This window comes from Equus quagga, chromosome 5, assembly GCF_021613505.1.
Source record: "Equus quagga isolate Etosha38 chromosome 5, UCLA_HA_Equagga_1.0, whole genome shotgun sequence".
In the NCBI taxonomy this organism is placed as follows: Eukaryota; Metazoa; Chordata; class Mammalia; order Perissodactyla; family Equidae; genus Equus; species Equus quagga.
Window position 1 is genome coordinate 120,045,909 of NC_060271.1, and position 12,118 is coordinate 120,058,026.

Here is a 12,118-nt window from a genome sequence, read left to right on the forward strand (position 1 = left end):
GCCTTTGGGGGATTCCGGGCATGTCCCTCAATACCTGCTGAGAGACGGGGCCGGGTTCGGGGCGTCTGCATCTCCTGGCGGGCGTGAGGCAGCATGTGGTAGCGTTTGGCCTCGTTGACCAGGTCTCGACATGCTTCTGATGACTTGATCAGCTCCTCATTGTCCACCACGTTGAGCAGGTAGCTGGGGTGGATGAAGGGGAGGCGGACCACCGCCAGGAGCTCGGCTGCATACTGCAGGATCAAGGAGACATGAGATCTTCTTAGTTATACAGATGGAGCCACCTCTTATGAGTTGCGATGAGAAGAAAAGAGAGGTGTGGTACTGTGCAAAATGGATAATTCTTGTCTGTGTCTGACTTGGGAGTGCAGACATTCTGCTCCCCCCAGCCTAAACAGAGATAGTGGGAACCCCCATCATCTAGAGACGAAGAGAGGAAGGAAGGGGGATGTCTGGCACGCTGCAGCTGATCTTGGGGTGGACCATCCATGTGTCTCTCCAGCACCTCGTTCCTGCCTCCATTCAGCTCAGGGGCCTCTGCTTCACACCAGGCTGCAGGGGGAATGAAACGAGGATCCTGATCCTCAAAGACTTGTGCCTGGGGCAGGAACTCAGGAACAGGTGGGAGGGCCCAGGAAAGCTGATGGTGATCATTAAGTTTGAAAGTCACAACTGTTGCAACCTGTGTCTCCCCAATGCCAAGAAACCCCTTTAGTAGTGTCCCGTTGCCTCAAAGTGGCACCTGGACCCCCTCGCCTGCACTGAAGGCTTTTCATGGACTGACTTGAATCCCTCCTGCTGTCTGGCAAACTCTTTGCTCATCCCTCTACTTTAGTTTCATCCAACAAATAATTGGTGACCTCTCTGCGCTATGCATTAAGCTCATTATTGAGGGTGCAAAGGCCAGTAAGACCCAGTGTCTGACTTCCAGGTGCACTAGTTTAACGGTGGGAGGAGTGGAGGATCCATTACATAAAAGGCACTAGAGGGGCCCAACGGAGGAGTCTGGTTAGAAGTTGTGGGGGCTGCAGAATAGGAGGCTCCCAGAGTAGACGACATCTGAGCTGGGTGTGGAAGGATCAGAGACTTCTCCAGGCCACAGGTGGAGAGGAGGGGGGACGTTCAAATCACATGCAGAGGCATCGAAGCGTGAAAGAGAATGGGGCATTTGGGGAATTCTACGGAGTTTATTCTCATTAGGGGGCGGTGTAGCAGACAGGGAGAAATGAGATGGGAGAGGCCAGTGGGGGCCAGCGCCTGACTGACCTCATGCCTTGCTCGCCAAGGACTGTGCAGTTTTTCCTGCAGAGTGTGTGGGGGAACTCATGAGGGGTTTTAAACAGAGAAATTACACAATCAAACGTGCTCTTTAGGAAGACCACTCAGGCTGCCGGGTGGGAATGAACTTGGAGAGAGGAAGACAGAAGGCAGGGGACCACCCAGGAGATGACTGCAGCAATCCTGGTGAAGTTAGGGAGCCTGAGTGGGGAGAGGGAGACGCTGACTCTCTTAGGAGGGAGTAAGGAGGCAGAAGTGACAGCAGTGTGTGGCCAAATGGAGGTGGAAGGTGTGGGAGGAATCTAGGTTTCTGTCTTGGGTGATGGGCAGGACTGAAATAAGGAGCACAAGAAGATGTACAGATTTGGGGTTTATGAATTAGAGGGGCTTGGGGGACATCTGGCCGGAGGTGTCCAGTAGACAATCAAAGAAAGAGGTCTGGGCTGGAGACCTAGATTTGGGAGTTGGAGTGGATTGTCTTCCTTCCTCAAAAATGCATCGTGCCTTTCCCCACCTGATCAATCAGAGGTGGCTCGGTGGCTGGGCTCAGTGGCTGGGGCAGGGTGGAGAGCCATCTCTGCATCCTGCATCCACCACTGGATCCACCATCAATGCTACTGATCTCAGCAGCTGGCCCATCCCTCCCTCTCTTGTCCGTCCTCTTGCTCCACATGCAACAAAGTAGCCCTTGTCATCCGTCACTCAGCTGCCTCAGCCCATTTTGGCCTCTGGCCTCCCTGACTCTGTCCTCCCATTTGCTGCTCTCTGGGTGGACTCTGAGCTCTCCTGAGAGCTACCTGTGCGGCTGCACTAACTCCAGGGTCTCCTCACACGTGAGAACCAAGGCAGTTCGGTCCTGAGTGAGGCCATTGGTCAGTGCTTTCTGGCCTGGAGATCCTGCTGGGGCATGCTTGGTATCCTGTGACTCAGATGTCCCAACTGGGGACCCTGCCGTCCTTTCTTTCTGCCCTAGATTGTGGCTCTGATTTCTCCAGCTGTCCCCTCCGAGGGACTCGCCCTCCCTCCTGTCATGCGTGCCGTAGTTTCCCATCTCTAGTGTGGTTTCCGTCTGATCCAGGTGCATTCCACCCTCTCCCTAACCAGAGCATGGATGGGGCTCCTCCTGGTGGGTCTGAGTTCACTTGAGCCCCAAGGCACCCTGGCTTAGGCACACACTTCTCCTTGCAAGGCTCTGGTGCTGTCTACCAGGCCCTGTGGCCTCTAGGTCAGCTCGGGTCTCCTTCAGGTGGGATGCCAGCCCTCGAGAATCCTCTGGTGGCTGATTTCTCATCTCTCTTCCTTCCCTTCACCTCTCTGCTGCCCAGGGGCAGTTCCAGCCTCCGTGTGCCGGGGCCTACTGGCTCCCATACCATCCCACTGCTGGTCAGACAGGCAGTCCTGCCTTCTCTACCTTCCCTCATCCTTGCTCCATACGCCATCCCTGCACTGTGCCCCCGACGCCGGGAGTAGTCTGGGGCGGGAGGTGGGAAGGCCCTACCTGCGCACGGGATGCGGGGTCCTTCTTGATCCACTTGATGACAGTCTCGTATACTAGCTCCTCGGCCTTGGTGTTGAGGCTGTCATTGGAGATGTAAGCAATGAAGTCATCCTTAGCGATGCTGAGGATCTCCTCCTGGGCTGCCACCTCGGGGAAGATCTGCAGCGCAAAGGCCTTGGCCATGTGGTAGAGCTCGCTGCACTGCATGGCCTCGGCCATGGCCAGCACCCCCAGGCAGTTGCTGGCGGTCAGCTGCTTCTCTGGAAGCGAAAGCACAGGACCACTCACCGAAGGGCCCTGGAAGGGGTTGCCACCCATTCCCATCACCTGTCACTCTGGATCCCCCCTGAGCCCAGGTCCTTGTGACCTGCCTCCAGCATGCAGAGTGCCCGCAAGCCCATTTCCTGTGTCCGTGGAGCTGTAGATCCATTTCCCAGGTTTTCCTCTGCCCTGTCTCATGCTGACTCTCCCAGGGTCCCCTCCTCTCCTATGGGTTCCAGCAGGAGGACCAAGGCTGTGATGTATAGAGTGTCAGTGCCAGGCTCAGAGCTTCCTCATTGCCTGTGAGTGAAGGAGGCTTGGGGGCAGGGGTCACACTGGAGCTGAGGTCAAGGGTCACATTAACACTTACAGTGTCTTCCTTAATTGTGACAGGCATGTCTGGGGTCACAATCTCCTAATTTAGAGTCATTTGAGCAGTAGTACCCCTCACACCCCCCTCCCCCATCATCTCCCATGGGCCTCAGCCTCACCCAACATGACCTCTAGACTTGGGGTCAGTCTGGCCAGCTCTCCTGAGATCTGACTAATGGTTATTCCAGCGTAGATGTGTCTGGGTCCCAGGAGGCCCATACTTCTGTGAGCCCAACTCTGGAGCTGTGGTTCCTGACCCTTCTAGATTACTCGGTTCCCCCAGGTCACATCTCAGACCCCTGGCTGTCCCTGCCTGACCTGCTCCCAACCCCAGATGCAGCCCCTGGTTCTCTCTCTCTGCACTCCACACCTAGGCCACGGGTTCTTTGTGACTCTCGTCTTTGCCCCTCCCTCTCTCTGCTCTCGCCGAAGCTGGGCAGCTCCTAACAGTAAAGTAAGCATGTTCTCGGAGTTGGGGGCCTGCTGGAGGCCCCCGACACTCAGATCTCCATCCTGGGCGTGGTCTGGGTATCCGAGGGACCGTTCACAAGTCTAGACCTGTGGGGACATCTGGTGTGGCCCAGGTATTACATAAATTAAAGGGGAAAAAAAGTCAGTGGCTCCTTTGTTCAGTGTTTAGAGAACAGGGCTGTGAGGCCGGGGCCCAGGCTCCCTATGATCCGGCGAGACATACGGCCCTTGTGGCCCCACTTGTCGTCACAAAGCTGCCTGGGTCACAGTGTGGCCTCCCTGCCCTCAGAGAGTGCTGTAGCGGACCCCTCTTCCATGCCGGCGAGCAAAGCCTTTTGCATAGTTACCCAAATTGTCATCTTAAACTGCTTCGGGAAAGCCAGCTCCACCCGAGGAGGTCTGGGCGTGCACACACAGCCCTCCCCTCCTTGCTGTTTGCGAATTTTTTGCACATCTGCACTGTTCCCTCCAGGTGACACAGACGCTCTCAGGACTCACCGAGGAAAGACACACAGACTTTGCAGAAGGTGTGGAACTGGAACTTGCTGGCCGCCTCCAGCAGGGTCTTGGCGTTGGCTGAGTCGATGACCAGGGAGCCGGTGTAGACGAACTCCAGGAGCAGCTCGAGGACGTCGGCCTGCAGGTTCGACAGGACGAGCTCCAGCTTCTCCCGGCCGCACTGGTTGCCGTCTTGCACGGACCTAGGCACAGAGACCAGAGTGTCCTTACCTGCCACCCCACGGCCACAGCGCCGCCTCCTCACAGGGCTAGATCTCCCTGCACGCCTCAGTCACGCCCTTCCTTTTAGGACTCAAGGGACACAGCAATGACACACCTGAACCTAACCACCTTACATGGGATCTGAAAGAGAAGAGTCTGACCAGAGACGCCCAAAAGAACAGAAAACCCTGCTTATCACTACTCGGCATGTCCATGCAAAAAAAGATGCAAATCAAAAAGCATGAGCCGTGGATGGGGACGAGGACCAGGACTGGCCTCAAAGGGAAACAATACGGTTCAGCCCCGAGCTGGCCCCGGCGTCTCCGCCAAACAAGGCCAGCAGGTCCCGGGCTCCAGGGCCCGTCTGCCTCAAGTGGAGGTTCTCCAACAGGACTGAGGCTCCCAATGGGCTGCGATCACAGCCAATCTGGAGACTTCCTTTGATCGCCCCAAAGACCGCAGGCCCCGTGCTGTCCCGGAACCCCGACCAACCCCACCTCTTTCCGAAAACATATTGTTTCCTTTTAGGCATGGAAAGGAAGCCCTTCATGACATTGCTTTGAAACCGAGGACGAGACGAGATAGACGGACAGAATGGTTAGAGCTGGGAGGAGGGGAAGCGGAACAACCAAGGACTTCCGCCACAGACAGCCAGCAGCCATGACCTGGGACCTGGCCCGGGGCGGGGCCCTCCTGCCACATGGAACACGGGGTCAGAGGTCAGAGTGGCCTGCGTGTAGAGTGTGCATCGGGCTTGTGAACTGGGGGGAGCGGGGGAGGGACACAAATATATAAATATGTTTATATCTGGTGTCTACAGAAATACAAAACCATTGCAAAGGCTCCTAAGGCCTGGCAGCCGCGCCCTAAAGCTGGACCTGGAAGGAAACAGATACGATGAAGCAAAAATAACACCGGTACAAAAGTGACCAGGAGGAAAACACCCAGAGTGTTAGGAGTCAGGAGGCAGGCTTCTCAGAGGCGATCAGCTTGGCACCCCGTCTTGGCCGACCTGACCGGTCTTGCTCCCCGCACTGAGCCTGGTCCTGCCCCGGGCTGGGCTCAGCCACGTGGCTGGGAAATGGCTTCTGCATTCCCTCTACTCTTGAGGAGCCCTGGGGCCAAGACTCTTGTGACTTGTCCCTTAGGTGCACCTGTGGCTGGCAGTGGGGGTGTGGAGGTGTCCTGTAAGGGAGCAGGCTAGCCCCAGAGAGAGGGTGACTCCTGTGTGGGCAGGGAGCCCGGGCCCTGAGTGCCCCAGCTCTGCCACCGACAGGCAGACAGCTTTGGCCTCTCTGGCCCTCTGGCTCCTCTTCTGTAAAACAAGAGGATTGATCTGGATGAGGTCTAAAGTCCCACGGAGAGTTTACGTGACAGAGGCTGGAAAATGCCCTTCCCGGGAGACTCTTCTCTACATGACAGGTCCTGAAACACCATGGTTGGAGCAGCATTCTCTCAGGTTAGGCATTGGCCTCCCAGGGCCTTTAAAACACAAATCCGACCAGGCAGCAGACAAGAGAGCTTCGATCCTGCTGCCTGGCAAGTGTGCAGGGCTCCCTTCCCAGGGTGCTATGCTGGGGCCCCAGCCAGGCCCGCAGGGGTGTTCTGCCTCCAAGCCCGGGGCAGGCCCAGGGAGCTGAGAGGGAAGGTGCTGGCTGAGTGGGGTCCAACCAGAGCCCTCGCAGCCCACAGACACACACAGTACATGTGATTTAAAGTGACCTAACACACCCAGTCCTCTGCTGTCGGGGTGGATTTCCACGCTTGGGTGGCTTTGTTAAGTATAAAAATAGTTTATTGTGTGATCGCTTAAAATCACAGAAACTCCAAACACCCCAGGCCTCAGGGGCCATCTGGTCAACCTCTCACTCCATGCCTTTGCTGCCTCCACCTTTATGCCTCCACACCATTGTCTGGCCTTTCCTCCTCATGTCCCTCATGCTCTGTGGAGGTCACGCTGGGCCACAGCCAGGGCAGGGCTGATGGGGCCAGCGTGGGGCTGCCTCAAAGCCCCAGTCCCTGCTGCCTCTGCCTCTGGCCAGCGCTCCTGTCTACCCACACGTCCTCAACAGAGGAGCTTAAACCCAGGGAGGAACTGAGGTGGAACTTCAGGATGCACACACACACCCCCACACGCACACACACACATACACATGCATGCACACACTGAAACTCATGGGACGTGTAACCCTGAGAGCCATGGCATCAGCCAGTGAGGAGGGGTGTTGGGCAGATGGAGGGCCCGTGGGACCCACAGCCCTGAGTGGTGGGTCCAATGGGACCAACGTGGCTGCAGTGAGGGGAGAGGCTTGTCTTGCTCAGAGTCTGAGCCAGGAAGCGGGTCCTGGGGACGAGGTGGTTCCCCATGGCTGAAGAGGGGTTGCATGGAAACACACATGATGTCTACCATCACAGGGGCTGTCCAGGGTTGGAGAAGACTGCTTTCCCTTTTATGCATGGCTGTGGCTCTGCTCCTCCAGGCCCCCTGTGGGGTTCCCCCGTGGAGAGGAAGGAGCCATTGGGCAAAGGATCTTCAAGGAGTGGCTGGAGGCCCCTGGGGCCAGATGCCAGATGCTAGGAGCTGAAGGACCATTCCACTTGGCTACAGAGGATATTGGGGAACATGATGGGGGCTTTGTCAGGCAGCTGAGTTTAGGGTCTGCAGGAGGCGAGGCCTGCCTGCAAGGCCTTGTGCAGCTCACCTGCACCCGCACGTTTCTTGTCCACACAGGCGTTTGTGTGGCCCAGACAGCTGTGGGGCTGAGGGAAGCCAGTGGTTACACTGTTCCTTCCCATCAGACTGTGTTGGGACTGGAGCTCGGTGCTGCTTGGGCCTCTTCCCTCTGAGAGGGACCCCCTGGGAGGCATCGCCCCTGAAAGGTGGCCCTGGTCCCTGATGGAAAGCTGTGCCCTCCACAGATGACCATTCTGTCCTTGTCGTAAGCTGGTTCTTGGTGGTCTGAGCCTCCTGTTTCACTCAGCCTCATGGAGTATGTGGGGCAATTTGCTGGGCAATCAAGGTCATGATATGACCTTGGAGGGAGGTGGAGCAGGGCAGGAAGTGGAAGCTTGTCAGGTTGGGGCTATGAACCTGATACTTGGGAGGGGGACCATGGGAGGGAGGGGCAGGCTGGTGCTGCCTAGCCCACACAGGGCTCACGGGTTCTGTCAGAAGACTAACACTTCCTGGGTCACCTTCTCCCAAGAGGGAGTGTGACCTGGGGAGAGCCCAGGACATGGGGCACAGCTTCTGCTTGGTAAGCCTGGGTCTGTGGATGTGCCAGGAATGCCTAGTCCCCAACATTAGAATGCCTGAGATCCCAGCGTTAGCAATTCACTCCATTGGGATAAGACCTGCCCTTTCCAGACTTCAGGATGGAGTCCCTCATTCTACTCCTCACACACCTCAGTGGTCACATTTTCACTTTGCAAGTTGGATCTGGAATAATGGGAGGGAACCATGGGGCAGCAGTGGGTAGGGGACACTCAGGGAGCAGGTGGTGAACGTGGCTGGTACGCTGTTCTGCTCAGGAGGATGGCCCTGCCCTCCCGATATGATTCCTACCCTGCCCCATGCATAGGAGCTGGGACCTGTCATCAGCTCTGAGGCACAAACACTGGCAGGCACAGGTCTCACTGGGTCCTGGGGACTTTAGAACCTCAGGCAGGTCCTGATGCACCCATGGTGACTTGGTGATGGGTCTGGCTCACATCATTATGTCAGCATCGGAGATGTGTGACTTTCCTTTTGTCACTGGGTCTTCTAGCCACACCTGTCTCTTCTACCAGAAAGGGGGAAGATGGCCACCCACAAAGGTGCAGCCTCACAGGGAAGGAAGGGAAAGGCATACGGCTTGACTGTTAAAGTCGACTGGGCTCCCCTCCATCCAGACCCTGTGCCGCTCAATCAGGCAGGTCCTTCGCTCTTCCCCTGGAGAGGCGGACGGAGGGAGAAGCCCAGAGCCTATACCTGGGGCTTGTGAAAATCACCTTGGACAAATCAATTTGTCCATGTATTTTCATTCAATCTGGAAAGAGAATATAGTTCCTGTGTGTTGTTGGCTCCAACAGGCTTCATAAGACAGGATTTTGGCTGGAAGGTGGAATGCCGCATCTCTGTCCCCTTGGGTGTGATGAGGGGCAGCTCTCCTCTGGGGCTGGGCATCTTCCACACCCAGACTGGGGAGTGTGTTCAGAAGTGCTGGCGGCGGGGCGCACCTCTGCTCTCACTAAGGAGGAACAGTCAGTCCCCTGTCCCCTCTGGTGGGGCCTGCAGCCCACCCGGCCAGTGAGTGCAGCCACTGCTCCCTGTGGTCCCAACCATCCCTGAGAGAGGCTCAGACCCCAGGGCATAAGTGAAGGGACTTCTCCTCTATGGGCCCAAAAAGGCAGTCCAGGGCAGATCTAGGTCCTGCTCACCGGGGTTAAGGAGTGACTCTGGACTTGGGAGGCTGCAACCCCAGGACCCCAGTAGGTCTGGTGTGCTCCAAATGTCCTTCTTCCTTCCTGGGGCTGAGCCCACTGTCCTCTCCTCCACTCCACCCTGCTGGGTTTCCCCCTCCAACCTGGCCAATTCTCAGTCTCCCTTCAAAACCCATGCCAGGTGCCATGTCCTCCAAGGGACGCCCCTCCCCGACTCTGAGCCTCCATTTCTGCACTCAGCCAGCTTTCCCATCCATACCACTTCACAGCTTCTCCCCCATCAGACTATGGGCTCACCAAGGGGCCCACACTGGGGTTGAGCCTGGGTGCTGGGACAGTGTCCCCAGTGGGGCTGGAACAGCGAACATGTCACTCAGCCCAGGCTGGAAGTGGGAAGGAGCCCAGCCTGAGCCTCCAGGCCTGGGGGTCCTGGGATGGGAGAGGGTGGGTACCTGCCCCTGCCCTCAGGAAGCTAAGGACCAGGACACTGTGTCTCACAGATGGTCCTTATTGCCTCTGCTTACGTTAGCGTGGCCACCCGAGAGGGAAACCCCTGCTTTGGGTTCAGGGAGCAGGGCCACATCTCTCCCGCGGGGCCATCCCGGCTGCTGTACGTGAGGCCTCCAGGGTCACGGACTCCAAGAGACTGAAATGACATGGTAAGTAACAACATTAGCTGCTCCCTGACCACTAAGAATGGGAAAGTTTCGAGGATTTTACATGGCCAGAAAGGAAACGATTTCCTATAGAGATTCTGATTTTCTCTCTACAGAAGGAATTTGTTTGCTGTTATTGGCAGATGTGTGCCTGTGCTTAGGATGAGGGAAGTAAGGTTTAAAATGGCTGCAAGTTAGTATTGTGATCTTCAATCGCAGGGGCACCTCTGGACTCTGCTTCGGCTTCCCCTCCTCCCTGAGTGACCCTCCTGCAGCTGAAGACCCAGCTCTGTCTCCCCAGACCCCAGACCTCTCTGGGTTCAGATCCTCCATCCATTTGGCTGCCTCCTAGGCATCTCTACTTGAATGTCCTTCAGGCTGCTAAAACTTGACAAGCCAAATGCTCAATTCATCATCTTCCTCCAGCTCTCCCTGGACGCTGGTCTGAGGACCTGCCTTCCTCTCTGTGACCTCACCCTTCTCATGTCCTGGTGCTTGTCCTTGAGAAGCCTTTCCAGGGCTGGCCTGCCCATCCCCTTAGCGTCACCCTGGGATGTCAGAGCTGGAAGGAAACCTGGATGTCATTTGAACCAACCTCCTGTTTTACAGATGAGAAAAGCCGAGGCCTGAGAGAGAAGATGTGACTTGCCTGGGGTCATAGGACAAGTGGCAGAGTCAGGTGTAGAACCCAGATCTCCTAGCTCCCAAGGGAGTACCCTCTCTCCTCCAGTGACTGCCTCTTAGCCCCAGCACTCCTTCTTTCCAGTTAGGGTCTCTGAGGCACATCCTACAGTTCTCCCATCGTCAGGTGGGAATCCTCTCCCCACTGCTCCTGATGGCCCCCCACACCCTCAAGACCAAGCCCAGGGCCTTAGCCCAGGCATCGGGGCCTGCCTGCCCATCCCGCCTCAGCTCACATCCATCTCTGGGAAGGCCATCTCCCCATCTCTACTGCTTATGACTGTCTCTGTCCCCAGTTTTTCATTCCAGGCAACCCATTCTTTCCCTGGAACATTCTAGAACATTCCTTGCATTCAAGGTAAGCTATCCCTTGCCTAGAATATTCTTCCTCCTTCTTTTTGGCCTGTCCAAGAAGGCTTCACTACTTTGGGTTCCCACCTAGCGGTATCCTCTTCTCTGTTGTGTGCAAGAGTCTGGCCTTACATACAAGGTCTCTGAAGACAGTCAAAGGGCTCCTGTGCTCCTCTTGCCCACATCTTTCTAGCCCAGGGCTGGGCCATTGCTCAGTACCAACCTGCCCCTGCATCCTGCTCCCTCTGTGCTCTCCAGCTGGTCTGGAGGAGGGCCCAAGGCCCTAGGATGCCACATCTGCAATCTAGCAGCCAGGTGCCAGTCACTGCCAGTTCCAGAATTTGCCAAGAGTGGCAGCACAAAGACCTCTCTTGGCCTGAAGAAGCCACTGGACGTGCCCCTTCACCCCAGAGCTCATCCCCCTACCCCTGTGCTGGGACAGAGAGAACCCAGGCACCGGGGACGGGGGGCGCGAGCTGTCCATGAGACTGAAGTCACAAAGAGCCTGCCCCTTCCTGCACGGCTGGGGTCAGCGTGGCTGGGCGGGGCACGCACGCCGGGCAGCTCAGCTCTAAGTGAAAGGACACGACGGATTGGAAAGGAGATGCCAGCCAGGGTGCCATCCTGAAACAAAACACAGTCACTCTGGGGTTAGTTGGCAAGTCCAAACACAGCATTGGGAAGCAAGCAGAGGTCCTGTCCTCCCACTCTGAGCACAGTCCCGGCTCAGCGTCCGCCCCGGAGAGGCTGCAAGGCAAAATGAGCAGCGGCATTAATCTGCTGATGGTGAGAGAAACAGGAGCGTTACCCTGGGCCGGCCCCCTCGGCTGCTCTCCCTCACTAAGGAGCTAGAAGGTGGCCCCTGACTTCTTTGCAAGGGTATGAAGCAGACAAATTAAAAAATCAACATAATGGAAAAAAAAAAAAAAAGATGCTCATGCACCATTAAGACTCATTCAGGGCGGAGGGCAGACGGGGTCGGGAGCAAAGGCTGAGAGAGACCGTGTTTAGGACACACCTGGTCTGTGCTCAGACAACGCTGGGTTAGGCTCAGTGTACAGGTCTCAAGACATGCAGCGTGAATGGGGCTTTGGCTACAAGTCTCTTCTCCCCGATTCAGGCTGGGGAAAAGTGTCCTCAAGGGGGATGTTCTGGTCGATGTGCTTTCCTGGCATTAAGTTCACCATCGACAGCAGTGACGATGGTGCTGGGGACCTCGTGCTGACCCCGTGGGCACAGTGTGCAATGGTCCCTTAAAGTGGAGTCTACAGTCCTCAATCTCAGGGAGGGCTTGTGAGCCACTGAGAACGCAGGATCCTTGGGGTGGGGTAGGGGTGTTGTCTACGGCTGGCAGAGGCCCCTGGTGACCAGCAAAGCTGTGTGGGGCGGGCTGGGGCTGTGGCTGCTC

At 56.7% G+C, this 12,118-nt stretch overlaps 1 protein-coding gene across 4 annotated transcripts in view; it reads right to left on the reverse strand.

The window, feature by feature from the left end:
- Positions 1-12,118, reverse strand: part of KLHL29 (kelch like family member 29) — a 311,959-nt gene that overhangs the window by 11,005 nt on the left and 288,836 nt on the right. For all 4 annotated transcript variants that reach the window (XM_046660074.1, XM_046660075.1, XM_046660076.1 and 1 more), the window contains exons 7-9: positions 4,379-4,581; positions 2,777-3,036; positions 35-233 (exon numbers count right to left, since the gene is read on the reverse strand). In XM_046660074.1, coding sequence (XP_046516030.1) covers positions 35-233; positions 2,777-3,036; positions 4,379-4,581 — 662 coding nt within the window. The remainder of the gene's footprint in view (positions 1-34; positions 234-2,776; positions 3,037-4,378; positions 4,582-12,118) is intronic.